Source organism: Carassius auratus, chromosome 28, assembly GCF_003368295.1.
Source record: "Carassius auratus strain Wakin chromosome 28, ASM336829v1, whole genome shotgun sequence".
NCBI lineage: Eukaryota > Metazoa > Chordata > Actinopteri > Cypriniformes > Cyprinidae > Carassius > Carassius auratus.
Genome location: NC_039270.1, coordinates 6,586,958 through 6,607,570, shown reverse-complemented (window position 1 = coordinate 6,607,570; position 20,613 = coordinate 6,586,958). Strand labels below are relative to the sequence as shown.

The 20,613-nt window shown below is 37.0% G+C and overlaps 1 protein-coding gene across 1 annotated transcript; it reads right to left on the bottom strand.

Moving 5' to 3' along the window:
* Positions 1 to 14,182: 14,182 nt before the first annotated feature.
* foxj1a (forkhead box J1a) lies at positions 14,183 to 20,277 on the bottom strand. The gene is made up of 3 exons (XM_026207447.1): positions 20,045 to 20,277; positions 18,663 to 19,249; positions 14,183 to 16,198 (listed from the first exon to the last, which is right to left on the bottom strand). Exons 2-3 carry the CDS (start codon positions 19,227 to 19,229, stop codon positions 15,356 to 15,358), a joined length of 1,410 nt encoding a protein of 469 aa, XP_026063232.1. The 5' UTR covers positions 19,230 to 19,249; positions 20,045 to 20,277; the 3' UTR covers positions 14,183 to 15,355.
* Positions 20,278 to 20,613: the final 336 nt, after the last annotated feature.

Below are 20,613 nucleotides of genomic sequence, written 5' to 3'. Positions count from 1 at the left end.
TCTAGACGCGATTCGTGTGATTGAGCGCCCGACCGGTAGATGGCAGCACAGCACATAGTATACATACGAGTGTGCAGGAGTTGCATATTTTTGAAGGCCAAAACAAAGAGACATTTAGCACTTTCCTGATTTGTGTGTGTGTGTGTGTGTGTGTGTGTGTGTGTGTGTGTGGGTGTGTGTGTTATTAAAAGCCTGAAACACTGTCTGTGTTTAACACAAGCTCAATATATTGGCACATTTTATTATACAGCATAAAATACATTGTTAATACCATTGTTAATGAAAAAGAGTCTGTTGGGGAAATCAAATTTCATGGCAAACAGGAAAACCCATCTAAGTCATGTTTATAAGCACTCTCTTGCAAAATATTCTAACTCATTTTCTGATTTTATTATTATTATTATTATTATTATTATTATTAAAAAGACTGAAAGAGTTGTTGGAAGTGTACTGATGGTGACATTGAAGTCATGTGACTGTGTTCTAGTTTGTTTATGGCCTAAACTTATGGTCTAAACTGATTTTATATGTCTGAAAAAAAGTAAATTTATGAAGATTATCATAATGAATGCAGCTGGTAAGAATAATAAACCTTTCTTGGTCACAGAGCTTATTTTCTAAATCCTTTGTTTTTATTATTTTATTTTATTTTTGTCCATACATTGGAAGTCACTGTTTGATTTCCAAAGTATCCTCTTTTGTATCCTCATTGAGTGAGTAAATGACAGAATTTTCATTTTTAAGCATATTTTAATTCTAATAAATACAATTAGCTAACCTTTAGAGAGCAAGCTTTTGACTCACTCGAGTAGGATTTAAAAACATATCACGTGTGACTTCTAAATTTCCTAAAAATATGAACAATATTAAAGTGTACTACCATACCAGCATTTGTAGTATACTAAAATATACTTTAATGTTACTTCTACTGATTTCCAAGAATGTTATTAGTTAGGGAGACCACAAATTGTGCACGATTCTCAAAAAGTCATATGAGAGATTTGCGAGAAAAACTGGAAGCCTTTTGGTTAAAAAATGTGTTCATGATGAACTTCTGAAGTGTAAAAGTTCACTATTTCTGGTCCACAACAAAAGATAACAGCACGCCGGCGAACAGATTTTCAGTTGAACAATTTAACCCTTTAACTGATTGATTGTTGTTGGTCTTTGACAGTGAAGTGCTCCCCCAGAGAACGCTCTGCTGAAGTGTTGTCAGGGGTATCAGGTGAGAGGTGTGAAGGGTGACGTGTGTTTGGCCAGCTCTCTTTCGTTTGACTTGAATGGCCACAAAGCTGAGGCACCTGACGCCAGCGATGATACAGACACCTCACAGAGCAAGACACTGCCACCACAGCCGCATCTGCAGCTCCTCCCTCCACCCCCTTCCTGAAAGTCAACAATAAAGCATGTTTCCAGTAAGCTGGATAGCTTCCCAAGTCCTAGCCTTTGCCATAGAAACAAACGTCTTAAGCTGACAGTGGTGTCTCTCTTGACCAAATGAGGCCACCCATGCAGAGAAATGCATGGCACAGCATGACTTGCTCTGTACGTATATATAAACTCTTCTGATGCATCATATCCTGTTCTTGTGTTTATAGATGCTCTTATGGGTCATTCCTGCTATTCCTGCATCTTTATATGTTAAAATATTAAACTCACCATGTAATGTATCTTCCTTTTCCTTGTACACAGGCAGGCATACTTTTAAATAGTGCAGTTTGTAACTTTTCAATGAAGTACATTTTCAATAATCATGTTTTAATTGTCTTTTAGAAGTGCACTTATTTTGATGTGTCAACTAAAGCACATATTTAGAAACAGTCATGAAAGTGTCTTTCTTCGAGTACATGCAAGTCATATATTATCTGCAATTATTTTTTATTTTAAAAAACTTCTAAGAGTTTTAAGTGCACAAACTCCAAACTGGGGTTTCAAATGGTTTAAAACTTCTAAGTAAGTCTTTGACAAGCAATTCTGCATTGATAACGTTTTGTTTAGTATCCATATGCAAATGTAATATTTGCACATTTGATGTTATGTTTCCTCATATTAAAAATACATTGTGAAATTTAGTAAATACATATATGAAACCTACTAAAAATTGAATATTTGAAATATAACATTTTCATATATTCTATAATATAACTTTTGGGCTAAAAAAAAAATCTAATTGAGCAGGTGTCAAAAAAAGCATCCAAAAGTAATGCAATGCATTGCTTTCCATAAAATTAAATGCAATTAGTTGTTAGAGTATTGCAATATTATAAAAAGTATAATTACTTTTAAAAGTAACATATATATAGCCCATAAATATGTATGTTTATGCATTTTTGGACATACATGAACATCCATCCTAAAACCTGGTAATACATGTTGAAATTATATAAACAAATATAAAAGGTGTACAGTATTCTAAGAAAAATCACACACACTTTATATAAATCAACTATACATTGTTGAAATAATTTTTTTTTTTATAGATATTAACATATGAACATATAATGCATTATGGGGATTTTATATGTATTAAAAACTTACATTCTTATCTACCTAGAGAACGTACCTAAACTTAAATTATATATCGCCTTCTAGGTAACACATATTGCAATATGTATATCTAGGTCATGATATATCTATAAGAATGTGATCCGCTGATCTAAAAATCTCCATTAACATACAGTATAGCACACTAGAGGCTCTGGAAACCTCTTTTGGAGGGCTGTTAGGGCTGAACTACAGGTTATATGTGGTGTAAAACATGAGTGAAAGTGCAGCAGTGTAAACAAAGCAGATTAACAGATTAGTGCTGGAGGAAGCAAAACTTCCCAATGAGTCTGCGACGCTATGAAGGTAAATGATTTGTCCTCAGCGTGGCTTTGTTTGCTAATCGTTTCAACGGTGTCAGCTTCTGCGCTGCAGACCTGTTTGCACAGGAGCCCTTTGATTTTCTTTGATTTCCAGCATTGAGTGGTTTCCTTTGAAGATTTAAACTTTATTGTTCAAAACGATGGACAAAACTCATTTAAATAAACAAGAGGTCTATATTATTCATTGCACATTTATATAGATTTAATCCCATCCAATGGGATGTCAAGCAGCACCCGAACCACGAACTGTTATTTTATCCAAAATTAGGCAAATCACTGTTTATCCATTCTGAAATGAAGGAAAAACACACACAGCCGAGTTTGACTCGGATAGGATTAAAATTCCAAGGTAAGCCTGAGAAACACAAATTTACCAAAGCAAACTAGACTTTCCTAAAAAGGCCTAGAGTTGATAATCAAGTTGACCTTTTAAAATGACCTCTCTGGCAATCTGTTTTAACATGTTTTGCGAACCAATGGTCTGGACAAAAGTGGGGGGAAAAACCAACATCTCTGCCGATTTTAGACGAGACGGACCCAATTCAGTGCATTAAACAGCGGATTAGAGAGTCGCATACTATGAAAGACTTTCACACGTCCCAGGACCCCGCAGTTAAGCGTTCCTGAATGGGGCGAAGAGAATCACACACAAAGCGTCCACGTACGTCACTGCTGGACCAGGACAGGGGCTGCTTGACGTAACTGACTGCAAATCTGAGAGACTGTACAATGAACAATATAAAACATGTACAATGCCCATTCAAGACATTCGTGCAGCTGTAAATGATTGGATATCATATTGCCGTGACACTATTATTAACATAATTCTTGAGTAATGCTATCAACCTGACACAAACCAGCTGATATACTCCAAACTGTATCTCTTTATGCATTGTTAATGCTCACTGAAGGTTTCCAAACATCCTAGCAGAGAGAGCTTTACAAAAGAATAGCTCAAATAAAATATATGTGACTAATTCAATTAGCTGATCTTTATTGTGTTTTTCGACCCACTATGTACACCAAGTACATCTCTATACGTAATTTCTACTGACTATGAAATATGGTTAACATAACATAAGTTAACATAAAAAAACATTAATTGTAACTTAAATATACTTTATTGTCATTTTTATTGAAACTTGTATTTCATAGAATTGTCCAGTCCAGTGCATGTAATATATTTTAACTTCTTAATGAAATACCGAATAACACACTACAGTTAAGTTAATAACCCAGGTATAACTTGATTAGTGTTTTAACTGTAGTGTGTTGTTTGATATGGCATTTGAAATGCATATATTTTCAATGTACTAAATTGTTAGCATATGAATTAGAATTAGCGCATGGTTTTGCTGATTTGGCGTGTGTTTCTGCTGTTTGAGTGTCAGGTTTCAGAAACTGTGAGACAAGTAAAGATTTTGTCTGCGAGCAGCTGGACAAATACTGTAAGTGTCATAAATCATTAAGTATATACTTTTAAGGTATATTATTTCTGTAATAAGTACTCTTTTTATAAGTATACTTCTTTTTCACAACTTTTGAGGTGTTTGATCATCTTCTATGGGAAAAGACCAATCAGAATTAATAAACCCTAAGTCAAACCTTCTTAAGGAATACAGCAGAACTGAGTTTAATGGATGAAAGCATCCGGCATCTGAAAGAATTACAGGCTTACGTTTGTGATGGAAGTTTATGCAATCAGGAAACCTGTCAACTTTTCGTCTATAAAGTCAGAAAGTCAAGTTTGTACGAGAACAATTATTGTTGCGTGCAGTGTTCACAAACTTCCAGTGCTGATTAATGTGTGTGTGGCATACTGTACATGACTTTCCTGCACAAGGTCACAGTGTTCTGCTGCTGGCTCCCTCGGGGAGATTCCACGCTTCTAGAATGTTCTAGCTGATTCCCTGCATGGCTAATTATGTGTGTGTGTGGACGGGGGGTAGATTCCTCCTTTCTCTCCGGTGTGTTCAGCCTTTAAGTCTTGGCTTGTTTGCATTCCTCTCAGTTAATAAGTGTTTGTCTGATCCCAGAGCAGGGGCTAAAGATCACCCCACGCAAACACACGGCCCCTCCCTCGCCTCGCTGTAAAAGAGCCAGCAAGAGGGACGCTGCGCTAATGACTGTTATAAATTTCATGGGCCTTCTGCTCATCCATTAACCATGATAATATCCGGGGGACCAGCACAGATCAGATCTACCACAGTGGGTCATGTGACCGGTCTGCATGCTAACACACACACACACACACACACACACATTCACTTCGTTGCTGTGTTTTAGCTTTCAACCCTGTTTGAAAGGCCAGTTTATTGTGTGTTGTGTTTCAGTCTGCATACGTTTCTTTACTTGTGTAACTAGCAAGCCTTAAAAAAAGTGGACCAGCACCAAACCAGCATTAACAGGCTGGTTTATGGGGGTTTGGTGCTGGTCCACTTGTTTGCACACTCTTACGAAAAAAATAAAAGTACACTTCGATGTTAATGCAAAGTGCACTTTTTAAAACTGTACTTAAGTGTGACAATAAACAGCCATAAAAGAATGAACACTCACTTTTTATTTAATTATAATTACATTATATGCAAGTATTTTTTTTAAATATACCTTTGAGAAGGTTATAATTTTTTATTATTATTATCATTATTTAAATGTTTAAAACTTTCATCTTTAATGTTTTATGTGTGGTACTTGTAGAAAACCTAAAAAATGGCACTGAAATTTGCATTTCTGTTTCACTAAACAGCAAACAATAAAATAATAACCATAAAATAATAACAGAATAATTTCCGCCATATTAAATACTGCACAGTATACAATATACTTCCATCAATTTCAATAAAAAAATAAAAAAGTGATTCATTGTTGTCACAATAGTGGTCACATTTTTTATTAATGTATTTAACATCCATCTGTCATTTTATTGTAAAAGCATCCTTATGTGATAATTCAAAAATGAAAATTGTCACAATTTACTCACTCAAGTCGTTCATAAACTCTGTGTTTTTCTTTATCTCGTCTGCACAACACTTATAACATTACAACACTAGAGGCAACTAACTTTAAACAAATGGATACAAAAAGAAAATACATATTCTTTTATATTCCATACTAGAAAGAAAACCATACAAGGTTTAGAATGACATAAGTTTCAGTAAATCATGTTGAAGTACGTCTTTAACATTTGACAGTGAGTCAGGAAAGGATTGAAAATGTTTGTTTTTTCTTCTGGTTCATTTCAGTGGAAAAGGAAGATCAGATCAAGTGCAATGCAGTTGCATTAATCTTCACAGACTGCATTTGAATGGTATTTCATGCACTCAGAGAACATATACACAGTATGCATACTTAATATTGCATAAATAGTAGTGTGCTATTCTAAACATCTTCAGAGTTGTTATGTCTGACCCAATCTGGCCTATCAAAAAAAAACAAAAAAACATCACAATCCCACTAGTGGCAAAGAGATGACACAAAACAGTATCAGTGTTGATTAGAAAAGGAAATTACTTCTGAAGACTGTGTTTCACTTCACCCTCCATCTGTTCTTATCAAGTCATTTAATAAGAGACGCCGCCACCATTGCTGGGGGTGAAAAACTGAGAGAGTGTTTAGAGTTGCATTGGAGAAAGCCTTGGCCGAGCCCATCTACGAGGGGGTCCCAATTTGGATCCAGCATTTTGGATCTTTTGTCAGGTTTTTGTCACCAAGGCCGCTCACCTATTGAAGGCAGCGTCTCAGATATGTAAAGCAGCATCATTTTAAAGTCTTTGCTCCACTGGGAAACAAACAACGAAATAAAGAAATCAAATCAAGAGAGAGAGAGAGAGAAAAAAAGAGTATCTTCCCTGAGTAGCGTAAAAGGCCCTGGCAGAGGCATGTGAGGGAAAGAAATGCAAAAACGGAGTAGGGTGAAAGAGTTTACTATGCTCTTGTTTGCTTAAAGTCTTTTCATTGATGGAAGCCAAGTCCTGCAGTCGGCTCGGTGCGTCTCCTACCCAGCATTCAAAGGCATGTCTGGACTTGCCAGTTCAAGGTCGAGCCGCGTCCGCCAGCATCGCGCACGGTCTTTCCCTGGCTACCGTGGGCCTTGTTTATGTTTGTTTTTTCTCTCTGCACCTCTCGGCTGTAATTCTCTCTCCCTGCGGCACCGGCTCTCTTGAGGCCATGGTGAGATCAGGTGTCAGGTGAGCTCTTCTCTACCTGCGTTTGTATGTGATGAACGTTTAGCGCCTCTATTGTTTCTTGGTCTCCACAACAGAAGCTTCATCCTTGACACCTGTACGAATTGGATAACCTTGAGCCAACAAACCTGCACTTGAAGGTGCCATTCGGTTGCCATGTTCACTTCTTTGAAACATACATGCGACTGGTCTGACTTGTTGCTATTGTCAGGCTATGTAAGGTTAAGCTGTTATATAATGCAAAATGAATGAGATGTGGTTCTCCTGAAGAAACCGAAAGCAGGTATCCTTTGTGACTACGGTAGACTCACAGACTCGAAACGTTCTGAGAAAACACTACCCTGCAGGCTCATTTAGCTTTGCACAGACATAACGTATACAATACATTTGATTAATCACTGTGATTTCTTTATGGGAGGTGCCCCTGTAGTTATGAAAATAATGAGGAATATCTGATGTCTGTTTCATCAAATTAGAGAAAATGCTTTAAACGTTCTTTAAAAAGTTTTTTTCCTTTTATTGGCATCATGGTTTCATGAAAAACCTTTAACATCCATGTAATCTTTCCATTGCACAAAGTTCCAAACAATTGCAAACTGTTCACTGAAATGTTCTTTGAGAAACCCAAAATTCTTAGGCATTGCTGAGCAACCCCCTTTGTGGAAGCTTTATTTTGAAGAGTGTTGCTATAGGACCGAGTGTTTGTAGTTATTCATAAATTATAATTAATTTATAGGTACAACTTTATTTTATAGTCCTTTTTTTTACATGTACATACTATTTACTTAGTATAAGCTACTAAACCTTATCTTAATATGTTAAGTCCATGATGTTACCTTATAATCTGTATTTTTTAGGGTGATTATATGCTGTAAGTGCATGTACTATAAAATGGAAATAGCAAAAGCTAACTCAATATTATTTCAATAGATCATGTGAAATAAGCATCTGACATAAGCATGTGGCCAAAACTGCCTACTGATAGTTAATATTTAGCTTGGTTACTTCATTACTTTTTAAAATGTATGCCCTAAATATTATGAATGTGTGCAGTATGTATGCATTTAATCCAGACACACTTTTTTGTGCTATCAGTGACAGTTGCAACTTTTCACTGCCATCCCCTCCTGTAGCCTCATGGGATTGTTCTTCAGATGCCCAATTCTTGATATCACCAGAAGCAGTAGGTCATCTGAGTACTTTTCATGTACCACTGTGAATTCAGACCTTACACCCTTTTCACGTGTTGTTCACTTACTATGTAGGGAAGTATGCATATAAAGAAGCAGCATCTTATTTATGATTTTCATTGTCGGAAACAGTCAAAAAAGTCAAGACCATACATGGCTGGACAAGCCAAATGAACCATTTCAATGTCAAATTGATGCATATTTTAGTGTGATTCAGCAGTGCAATTCCATATATATTAATACACAAAGAAATGGAGAAACACACTGTTAATATCTAATTTTCTTCCAGGTATTTTGAGCTACTTGTTTTGCTTAAATAAAAATAGAAGAATTTTACTAAGGTGCCACCGCTCCTCAAATAGAAACATGCACAACATTGGAAACCCCTTGTTTGAAGCACGTCTCCACTCATTAGCAACATGATAAACAGCATTATTGCAGATGATTACAAAGAGCTGTGCAAACAGCAGGAAATGGCTTTGTCATTGGGCTCTTTTGCAGGCTCACCACCACCCCCAAACACCTACAAAAGAGCATCACAGCCCTGCATAATGAATAAAGGGCTTCCCACTGTTTCACTACATATTGTTTTCCCTGTGCTCGCTCACTGTGTGTATTGCTGCCTAAGCTGGTGATGGATGTCGGATTACTCAGCCGCTAGTGTCTCGCTAACAAAGAGACGGTGGCTCTGAGAACACACACCAAACACACACACACACACCCACCACCTTCGTCCCAGCGTGTCATGGTCCACTGCTTCGCCTGACCTCCACGTCTCTGATATCAGCGTTCATGTGGTAATGATGCAGGGCACAGCTTCATTGTGTAGACTTGTTGAATTTTGTCGAACAAGCATAATATCTCTTGTCTGTGCAATTTATCATATAAAACCAAACACACAGTAAGCTGATGGCTTGTAATTTCTTAATATCTTTGCCAAAGCAAACTTTAAGGCAAAGTTTTCTCCAGATGATAAACACCTTTAAACTACCATTGGTCAGCAGTGATGATGCAATAGGTGGGTGTGGCTCTGTGGCTCCTCCTTCTTCTGTTCAGTCTGTCTTGGTCAGACCAGACGTGAGTAAAAACATGAACACACAGGAGAGCTGCTTTATAATAGAAACTGAAGTTTTAACTGTAATTAAAAGCAACACTGACACTGCTTTATCATGTTTAATACTCTAAAGCTGCTTGCCTCAAAGCAGTCCATTGTATAAAGTGCTACATGAGTAAACTGGATTTTGTCATGTGACTGGACTAGTATGAATTGTCCAAACATCCACCTCGCTCTCATCAGATGCTTTCTTAACTGCTGATTTCTCACCTCTGTCATTTGTGTGTGTGTGTCTTTATTTTGTTAATTAGATGAAAGTGCACAGCACATACAGTATTTATATATACATTTAAATGCCATTCTCAGTAATGTGGACCACATCTAGGTTAACAGTAAACACCTGCAAAAATATTTCCTTTTTTTATTTATTTTTTTTACCCCTAAGCAAATAATGAAATAAACTTTGATTTGTTTGTGAACCAAACATCACTCATAGCCTGAGGCTATGAATTACAGGTAATAATGTTCAATTTCTTGCACAGACTTATCGTTTTGCTTCATAAGACTGCAATTCACCTACATCTTAAGAACTTAAGAATAGGATTTGCTGTTTGAATTAATAGCAAATTTACATTTTAGGGTGAACTACCCCTTTAAGACACCTAGTAAACCTTGAAGAGAAAGAAATAACATGTTTCCCTTTTCGGACTCTACTCTGGAAGGTCAGTGCACTCTCACAAAGACATACAGCATCACCCTAATAACTCAGTGGCCGGCGGACCCCTGCCAGCTCTCCCTAATCAAACCCCCACCATTGGCCACAGGGACTGTTATGGACCCTTGCCCATTTTGCGCTCGGCCCTCATGACAATAGCACCAGTAGTTGCCCAGGAGACTGGCCTTTCACGGCCCATGTGATAAAAAAGATGTATTCGCTGCTCCTCTCCCCTTCGGCTCCATGCTCCACCCCCGTCTCTTGTGTCTAGATCATGGGGATCGGTTGAGCACATGAGAGCTGTCTGAGACATCAGAGGCTCTCGGCTCTTCTAGTGCTACACAGAAGCAGAATACCAATGGAGTTGTGCGGGAAATGGTGCAAACCCCGTCCTGAAGCCTCAAAGTCCTCAAATTCACAACAATGTAGTAGGTCCGGCCCCCCCTCATCCCACAGTCTCATGTCTGACTCAACCGCCTGACAGTAAAGCCCTGACCTCTTTGATATTTACTCTCCTTTCTGAATGTTTTCCTTCATTGAATAACATTTCCCTGATGTGACGTCAAACAGACTTGAGGAAAATTCCGAATTTGAGGAATTCAGTGTGAATTTGAATTGGACAAAGAGCTTTTTGCTACCAGGTTAAACCCATTAAAATAGTTTGGTTAGTAAAAATAGATTTTTTTAAATTGATCCAAGAATGTTACATTAAACTTTTGGCCATTTTATATATATTTTATCTCGTATATTCGATTACATTCTATTACAAAATGTATATAAATGTCTCTAAACTATATTAGATACCATTTAAATGTTTTGTGACAGTAACACTGGAAACACAGTAAGGGCCCATTCACACTGAGAACGATAACTGTGAAGATAACTATAAAGATATTAGCGTCCACTCCACACCAGCAAACGATATCGTCAGTTTATTCTAAGCGCACGTACGTCTGCCGCTTTAAATCCTCGAGCTCTTTACAGCAGGGTGGATTCCGATTGGGTGTCAATGTTTGTATCGTTCATCAGCTGAAGAAAAAAATCGTTCTGAAAATGATTCCAACGATACCGTTTCTCTGTGACTTTATTGTTCTAGTTGTGGTGTGAACTCTGCTATTCTTTAATATTGAGAACGATTTTTAGAATTATATTTTTATCGTTATCTTTATAGTTATTCTGCTTGGGATGAATGGGCCTTAACACTGTAATACTGGGGGAAAAACTGTAATAGCAGTATTATTGTGAAATATTATTACAATTAAAAATGACAATTTTTCTATTTGAATGTATTTTAAACTGTGATTTATTTATGTAATACAAAGCTGAATTTTCAGCATCATAACTCCAGTCTTCACTCTTCAGTGTCACATGATCGCACAGAAATAATCTGAATTTGCTTTACATATGTGGAAACTGTAACACATTTAATTATTATTATGTGTTGATGAAAGTTCAAAAGAACAGCATTTATTTGGAATTGATTTTTATTTTTATTTTATTTTTTGCAACAGTGTAAAAGTATATACTGTTTTGATCAAATTAATGCATCCTGAATTAAATTTGTAATTTGTTTAAAAATTGAAAAAAGAAAATAATAATAAATGAACTAAAATATTAATCAAGATCATCTAATGTTTCCAAAATATTTTGTATGTTTGCAGATAAATTGTACTGAAAAAAAAATAATATGAATTCTTAATATCATTCCATTCTCAATCCACTTCCTTTAAATCCAACTGTCAATTCTACATTTTAAATTTAATTTCAGTATAACAGATATTCTCATAGGTTTGAAACACATAACCCTGACACTAAACAGCAAGACACTGTTGCTTGGCTGTATTTTGATTACATTATCTCTTGCTTAGAAAGCTTTTTACACTTTTAGTTTTGAACGTTGTTAGAGTGAAAGACAAAAGCAGCAGGTTTTGCATTTCATCAGTGTGCTCTCCTTACCTGTAGCTATCAGCAAGACTGCAGGATAATAGCTGGATCTGATTACAGGGCCTCTCATCTGACCAAGCCTTCACATTATAATTACGAGCACACTTCACCTGGAATGACTATTCCAGCTTGGGTTGGTTACCCCAGACCTCTCCTGAGAGAGGGGATAACCTGAAGGATAACAGTCTGTATACAGTACATCAAACCATCCTAAAGGAATTTTTTTTTTTCTTAACAGAGATTTATTTATTAATTTATTTATTTGTTTGTTTGTTTGACTAGAATGTTTTTTTAACAGTGATATATTTATTTATCTATTTATTCATTTGTTTGTTTGACTAGAATGTTCTTTTAAAAGAGCTTTATTTATCTGTTTATTTGTTAGTTTGTTTGACTATAATGTTTTTAACAGATTTATTTATCTGTTTGTTTGTTTGTTTATTCATTCATTAAAACATTTAATAGCATTTGACATGAAATATTATTTTAACAGAGAGGCAGTGAAAAATTGTTAAATAATAGAAATACCTGTTTTTTTGTTAATTTATTTATTTATCTGTTAACATATTTATTTGTTTGTTTGTTTGTTTGATCTAGAATGTCAACATGTTTTTTTACAAAGTTTTATCTGAAATATTCTTATTTATTTTATTTATGTTTTCTGTGTACACATTTAATAACTTTTGACATGACATATTCTTTTAACAGAGTGGCAGTGATAAATTATTAAATAATAGAAACACCTTTTTGGTTGTTAATTTCTTTATTTGTTAACATATATTTATTTATTTATTTATTTGTTTGTTTGTTTGATCTAGAATGTCAACATGTTTATTTATTTTTAACAAAGTTTTATCTAAAATATTATTTCTTATTTATTTATTTATTTATTCTGTCAGCACCTTTTTTCTGCATTTAATCTAGAATATTATTTTAACAGAGATGTACTTATATAGTTTGTTTTCTGTTTTGTCAAGACATTTTTTTCTTTACATAGAAGCTGTAATAAATTAGCCAGTTAATGATAAAAAGTAATAATAATAGAAACACCCTAGTTCTCTCAGAAATTAAATTAGCATTGTATTGTACAAAACTGTCAATGTTTAACAAGCTGAATGTCATGTGAACATATCCAGGTCACATTTATCCTAAAATCAAAACCAAAATGCAGTAAGTTTGAATAGTTCTAAAATAGGCTCCATTTTCTAGGCGAAACGTAAATTCGTAGATTTTGATCAAAACCATGTTGTTGACAGATTACGTGAGAGTCTCCTAACAAATGACTGTTCAATACAGAACAAAAACATTTTATGAGGTCCAAGTCAAGCGCTTCACAGCTTCCCAATGCTCCTGTTAATCTATGTAAAAGCACAGTGATATATGAGGGCGTGGGACGTCGTCCCCGTTGGACCCCACATAGGCCGGGCGAGGGCAGGCCTGACTGGAACTCTGGGGGGTACGAGAATCTCACTGAGCACAAACAAAGCCCTAAACACTCCCACACACAGACAGCGACACCCCCAAAATAAGACAAGCAGAGAGATGCTTGTGTAAATCACACACACACTGTCTTGCTCTGTTTGACGTCCCTCCCATCGCATAACAAAAGCAAGAGCACAAATGGAGCGGAATCAAGCATGAACTGAGTAAAAGATGTTGCTTTGAGAAAAAGGTCTTTTTTATGCCCTTTTACACAACACACACACAACATGAGCTATCTGTCTTATATTTTAATCTGGAGTACAGTATGTTCAAATAGGCTAAACATGATTCAAAAGACGGTGATGCTGAGGTGACGTTGTCAGTCTCTGAAACAAGGCAACGCTTTGTAGGCATTGTTCCATGTGTATCAGTGTCAGTAGGGGGGGAAATCATTAAGTAAGCAAAATTACCAAAATAAGGAACCGAAAATGTGTAAAACTTATAGAACAATGACAGGTATGATAATAAAAACTATTAATCAACCCACTAGTGTCTTTGGAAGAAGTTTTGTTGCCACACAATCATTTAATTTATATATATGTCATTGTATTTTCAAATTTGGACACATTTCGGTACATGACAAAATCAGGACAAACAGGCATAGAAATAAACGAATATGTTTTTTGTTTTTTTTCATTTATTTTCCTTGGCACATACAAAGTTGAGACATTACTGAAACCCAATGGAGTGATGGAGTAATTGTTGAGCTCATATTCTGGATAAAACAAACAAACAAACAAAAACCGTTTGGTATATTAGTGCCTTTTTTATTGTTTACTTTAATGACATATCTTCCCAAGAGATTAACTCATCCCATTAAACTGTATTTAGTACTAACAATCTAAACAAGAAGATAAAAGTTGTCTTGAAGTAAAATATCATTTATATGAAGTCAGCGTAACACTCATAACACAATATGTGCGTGAAAGTGGTTAGATGTGCATGTCGAATTCTATTCAGCTGCAAGAGAGAAAGTTTGGCACATATACTTCTGCCTACCAAATAATCCAACATGGGTAGGAATCCCCAAAATACACAAAATTTCATCCTATCAGCCATTCGGTGCTAAAACAGCTCATTTGTTTTCTAGAAACCTAAACAATTCTGTTTCAATATTCTACACCAGTGGCCTTCAGTCCTGGTGTGGAGGACCTCAGCACTGCACATTATGGATGTGGCCTCAGAGCCTCCACCAATGAGCTGATGATATAAATCAGGTGGAACATCCAAAATGTGTAGCCCTGGGGCGTTTCTGAGATCAACGACTTAAATTCACTCTTGAAAATAAAGGTTCCATATGAGACCCATCGCAATACAGAAGAACCACTTTTGGATTCCCCAAAAGATCCTTTGAGAGAACAGTTCTTAAGAACATTTTGAACAATGGAAAGATTCCATGGATGTTAAATGTTCTTTATGGAAGCATGAATGCCAATTAAGAACCTTTATTTTTAGTCAGTCGCAAGGAAGGCTGCATAATGCACAATTTCATTTGCACAGTTGATTTAAAGTTGAGTTTGTGTGAGTATGATATAATATGTCTAAAATATTTTTCTTTATCCATAAGTTGTTTCAACTATTCAGTTCTGCTATGTAAAGTTGAATTGTAAACAACACATTTTTATTCTTTTTTCTACCTCCATACATACGAGTCACTGAATCCCATGTTCCAAGTATTTGATAGATGATGATTTTAGGGATGATTATATTAGCTGTAATGCAGGTAGATAACATGTCAAATACAAAAACATAATCATAAAAATCAGTAGTCGAAATTGATACGCTTTTAAAAATACATCTTCACGTGGGCTTCATGGAATCCAGCATGAAATCTTTGGGGGTAAACAGTCCAAACCCTCTTTGTTCGTTGAATTGTTTGTGCCCAAAGGCCTGAATCTCAAGTTTCGCTGATGACCTCTTCAAAGGAGAGACTCGATCTTACTGCTTAAGTCTCCCCCGAGAGAGTCTCCCAGGTCAAAGAGTTGATCGATGCTGACCGCTGAGCTACAGAGGAAGTCGGGACGGTTGCCCTCTTCCACCTCCGACCAGGGACTCTGGAGAAATGCAGTGGCCAGGAAGGTTTCCTCGTCAAAGTCTGCTTCGCTGCTCCTCTGAGTTTCCATCAACACATGGTTCTCAGCGACGCCTCCGGGAAGTTCGAGGGGACTGATATGGGTGCCTCTAACCATCAAGTCCTCGTCTTGAGGTATAGGGCTCAATGGACACCCTTCGTTCAAGCTTAACTCTCCATTCAGGGCCGAGTCTAGCAGGGCGTCCCAGTCAAAGTTGCCCTTCAGGGAGCTTAAGTCCTCCTGCTCGTCCATGCACAACAGTGGGGAGCTTGCGTGTCGTGGAGCTTTGCTCCCACCAGTCCTGTACGGCTGTTTCCTCTTGCTGCCCTTTCCTGAGACCCAACAATTCAACATGGTGGCTTCAGTCAAACGAGGGTCCCAGTTCTGATCGGCACCCGTGGCTTCCTCGAACTCCTTCAGGAGCTGCTGAGACTCAGGACTCACGGAAAGGTTTCTGGCCATCCCTGCGGTGGCTGCAGCTTGTCCAGCGTGAGAGTTCATCCTGAGGCGGTTCTGAAGAGCTGGGTTGATTTGCACAGGGGGCATCCTGCGCTTCTTGTAGGCACCATTGAGGAGACGTTCTGCATACTGGGGGTCGATCTTCCAGAACCCACCTTTGCCTGGCTCATCCTTTTGCCTCGGGACTTTTATAAAGCATTTGTTCAGTGACAGATTGTGGCGGATGGAGTTCTGCAACGATGAAGGAGAAAATCAATAATAATATGTATTAATCTCCAGTCTAATCTATAGTTCAGTTGTGTATTGGAATTTGGCTTTATTATGATGCACTTAAACATATGAAGTCATGCATTAAAGGGATAGTTCACACAAAAATGAAAATTTTATGTTTATCTGCTAACTCTCAAGGCATCCAAGATGAAGGTGACTTTGTTTCTTCAGTAGAGCACAAACCATGATTTTTAGCTCAAACCGTTGCAGTTTGTCAGTCTTATAATATATAAGTGGATGGGAATCACGGCTAAAACATACAATAAAACAAAGAAAAACACACAATAACAAAACAAAATTAAACCCTGAATTTCATGACAATGCATGGATGTATAAAGACACAAAATTATTGGTCTGTGCAAGAAACATTCTCAGCAGCTGGCGCTTGAGGCATCTTCTTCTTCTTCTTGCTTTATAGTGGATTGCAGACTTATAAGTGCATTACCACCACGTATCTCTCAAATTACCCATTGACACTCTATCTACAATCTCAATTAGGAGTGTCAATGGTCCACTTAAGAGATAGGTAGCGGTAATGCACTTATAAGTCTGCAATCCACCATAAAGCAAGAAGAAGAAGATGCTCTCAGGAGAGTTTCTAACAGTTTAGGAAATTGCATAAATCAGAGGTAAAAAACAATTTCATTTGGTTTAATGTTTTAGCCGTGATTCTCATTCACTTACATTATAAGACTCATTGACTGCAGTGGTTTAAGCTAACAATCTTTTTTGTGTTCTACATCTTGGATGCTTTTGGGGTAAGCAGATAAACATCAAATGTTCATTTTTGGGTGAACTACCCTTTAAAAACCCTATGAAATAGCTTGATTGCAGGTTTTTTTCTTATGTGGAGGTATTTCTTATTGAACGAAGAAATTTGGACAAAACATATCATAGAGATTGATTACTTTTGGCTTTAGTTTTCAGGTTACTCTTTAGTATATGGATCAACACTCAACATTAACATGTTGCTTATTAGCATGCATTGGCTGTTTATTATTACTTATAAAGCGTATATTCTGCATGACCATATTCTATATCCCCAATCTTACTTAATATGTTAATTTAACAACTACCTTACTAAATATAAATAAGCAGCAAATTAGGAGTTATTGAGGCGACTGAACCTTAAAATTAAGTATAACCAGTTTTTCACATACTTAACCATACAGGAAGGTCTAATACTTATGAATAATAACTTAACTGCATTTAATAATCTATTTCTACATTTACTAATACATTTTTAGCTTTTCGACATTCTTTATGAACTGAGTTGTATTAAAGTTGTAGTCACGTTTACTCGACAAATGGCAAAATTCCATTCCTTTCCATTCATTTCAATAGAAATCTGCAGAATTGGGAATTAAACATTGGGTTTATATTTTTCATGCAAATTTGCTGCATTGACCTACAGAAGTGACTTCTTTCTGAACTTTAAATTGCGACGCTATTTTTAAATAAATATGAATGAAATTAATCAATTCTGTAAAATTTGCTATTTATAATGCACCATGCATTAACTAATGTTAACAAATGAAAGCTTATCTGCCATTGTTGAGGTATTATTGAGAGGTATTATTCTCATTGTAAACAGCATTTGATTGGACAAAATTGAGATATGAAAGTAAGGTGAAAATGCATCGTCAATATTTGTGGCCATTTCCTAGAAGAGGAAAATTGTATAAGTTAAAAGTCTATATCTCAATATATTAATAGACTAAGTGTTATTTTTGTCAACTTCCAGGAGTACTAACAAACATAGGGTCTTTAAAGGCCTCCACTGGCATGCCAACCAACCAACCAACCACCACGACCTAATCACATTTAAATGAAGCACTGACCTCCTAGTTAAACATTGTTATGAGTTTAAATATCTAAAAACTGAGCGAATGTCTACGTTTTCTTCAGAGAAAAGATGTTACGGTTAAGTGGTTAATTAATAATTCACCAAACCATTTAAATCTTTTTTAGAAATCCCCCTTTTTTTGTAAATATCCAACTTATGAGCTCATTCTTCCTCCTTGCCTCACTTTGAAAAGCAGTTTAAGTTATAAACATGTCTTAAGGAGACAAAATCAGACAAATGCCCAATGTAACTCTTTTTACACTACACCTTACTGCACATATCTGCTGTGATTCTTAGAGCAGGCGCCATCAGTCCAACAACCAAGCTGGAAAAGCTCTTACTCTGTTTGGTGGTCATCCAAACACTAAAAATATCAAGCCTCTATATAAAAACAGGCTTCTGTTGGTCTCTCTCCAATACACAGTCCACTTCAGCAGGTTCTAAGAAGGCTTTCTCTCACTCCATTCTGCTCAAACAATAGCAAAATACCCTTTGCCAGATATGCAAATGAGCCATCTATGAAGTGCAAATGAATGTAAGGCATTAAAACAGTTGTAAAGTTCGACTGCAGCATCTTACCTGCCAAGTGGGGTCTGCATGGCGGAAGTAGCAGAAGTTGTCTGTGATCCAATTATAGATGCATGAGAGAGTGATTTTGGTTTTCTTACTGGCCTGCATGGCCATGCATATGAGAGTTGCATATGAGTATGGTGGCTTGATATGAGGATTGGTCTTATAATCGACTTCATCTGGACAGTGTCCGTGAGCAACCAGGCTGGGAAGAGCCGACAAGCAAGGCGTCCTGAAGAAAGATGCCGCTGTGGGTTTGCCTGGGGTCAGCGGCATACCCATGGATGCCGGATCTCCTGCTAAAGGAGACGAGGGAGCATCCGAGCCTGCTTGGCTCCTAAAGAAGTGGCTGTGGTGATGGCTGGATTGGGAGGCGCTGGCGTTGAGAATGGAGAACTCCTGCAGCCACTGGAGGCTGGTGAGGCTGTCGTCTAAATTGTCGGAGCTGCAGCTGCTGCTGTTGCAGTCGACTGAGCTCCGGTCCAGCTGCTCGGCCTGAGCGGCGGCCGTGACCACCTCCTCCTCCAGCCCCACCGAGCCCTCCGGCCAGGGGTCCGAGTAACTCATGGAGAGCATGGTCCCGTGCCAGCCAGATCCTGAGGAGGAGACATAAAGTTTGACCGCAGTCAGGTTTGAAAGTCATCCATTCTCCAGCTTATAGAGGTCATAGACAATTCCTGAAACTTCACAGGTCGCGTTTTACAACCGCTTATAACTGGCATCTGTGAGCACACAATAGAGCAGATCCCAAACCAACAACATTCCTCAGCACCGCAGGTGCACCAGGATTTCACAAATTACTGCCTTGCCTTCAATATTCAGACGTTTATACTGTAAAAGCAGATGATCTGTGATTGTTAGATAATAACTAAAGAGCTATTTCTTGATTTAACCTATAAATATACCACGGTTGATTAAATAATATCAAATAACATGTTGACTTGAATGAAACCAGTTAACTTATATCTTTCCATTTTTAGGCCCTTCTTTTTTTGTCAGTGTAGTTTTAAAAAATGTAATAAACTATTGTTCTTTTAAGTTCTACAATTGTATTATTATTAGCTATTGTTAATATTATTATAAAGTAAGCTTTCTTTTTTTTTGTCTTACAACTTTATTATTATTATTATTATAAAGTATGCTCAATGTTACTTCGTTTTCTTTTTAGTTCTACAACTTTATCATCATCATCATTGCATAAAAATAATGTTATTTTATCACATTAGTTATAGACCAAAGTATACATTTAGTGTTTACAACTGACTTCTATACAACTTAATCTATACAACTGACTCAATATCTGATTTGTTGTCATATAAACACATTTTATTTTTTTTAATGATAACACGTTTGTGAGATGTGTTCCAGAAGCCCAGGTCGGATCTACTCACCTGTGTTTACTGATGAGGCTTGAATGGCAGATGACACAAGAGCAGTTGTGAGAGCGGAGCAGCACGGACTGCGTCGGATGAAGGCGTAGCAGCCTCCGGTCGTGGGACTCCGGGAGAGTGTGTCGGTTCGAGGTCTGCGGGGCTGCAGGGGCTCAGTTTAATACCTGCCGCAGGACGTTTGTCCGTCACCCCAGCAACGCAACACCCCCCTGTAAACAGCTTCCCGTTCTTCTATTGGATGGCCGGTTGTTATGGTGACTGGGCTCTTAATCGCGAGCGCGCAGGTTTGTGCTTTACGCGCGTCGGTTTCTCGTCTGATGACGGAGACAAAACTAAATTCTACAAACAAAAGATGAGAAAAACACATTATGTTGTTAATAATGAAAATATATAGTTCCTTGAATGAAAAAAACAATGTTAAACGCACATTCCAGTTACATGTAACGTTATATTTTCGAACTCAGCACGCAGGATGGTTTTAGTATTTTTGTAATGTATTTATTTATTTATTTTTCATTTTCATTGAAAATAGCCTATAAATACAAATTAAATGTACTTTTGTTGTAAGA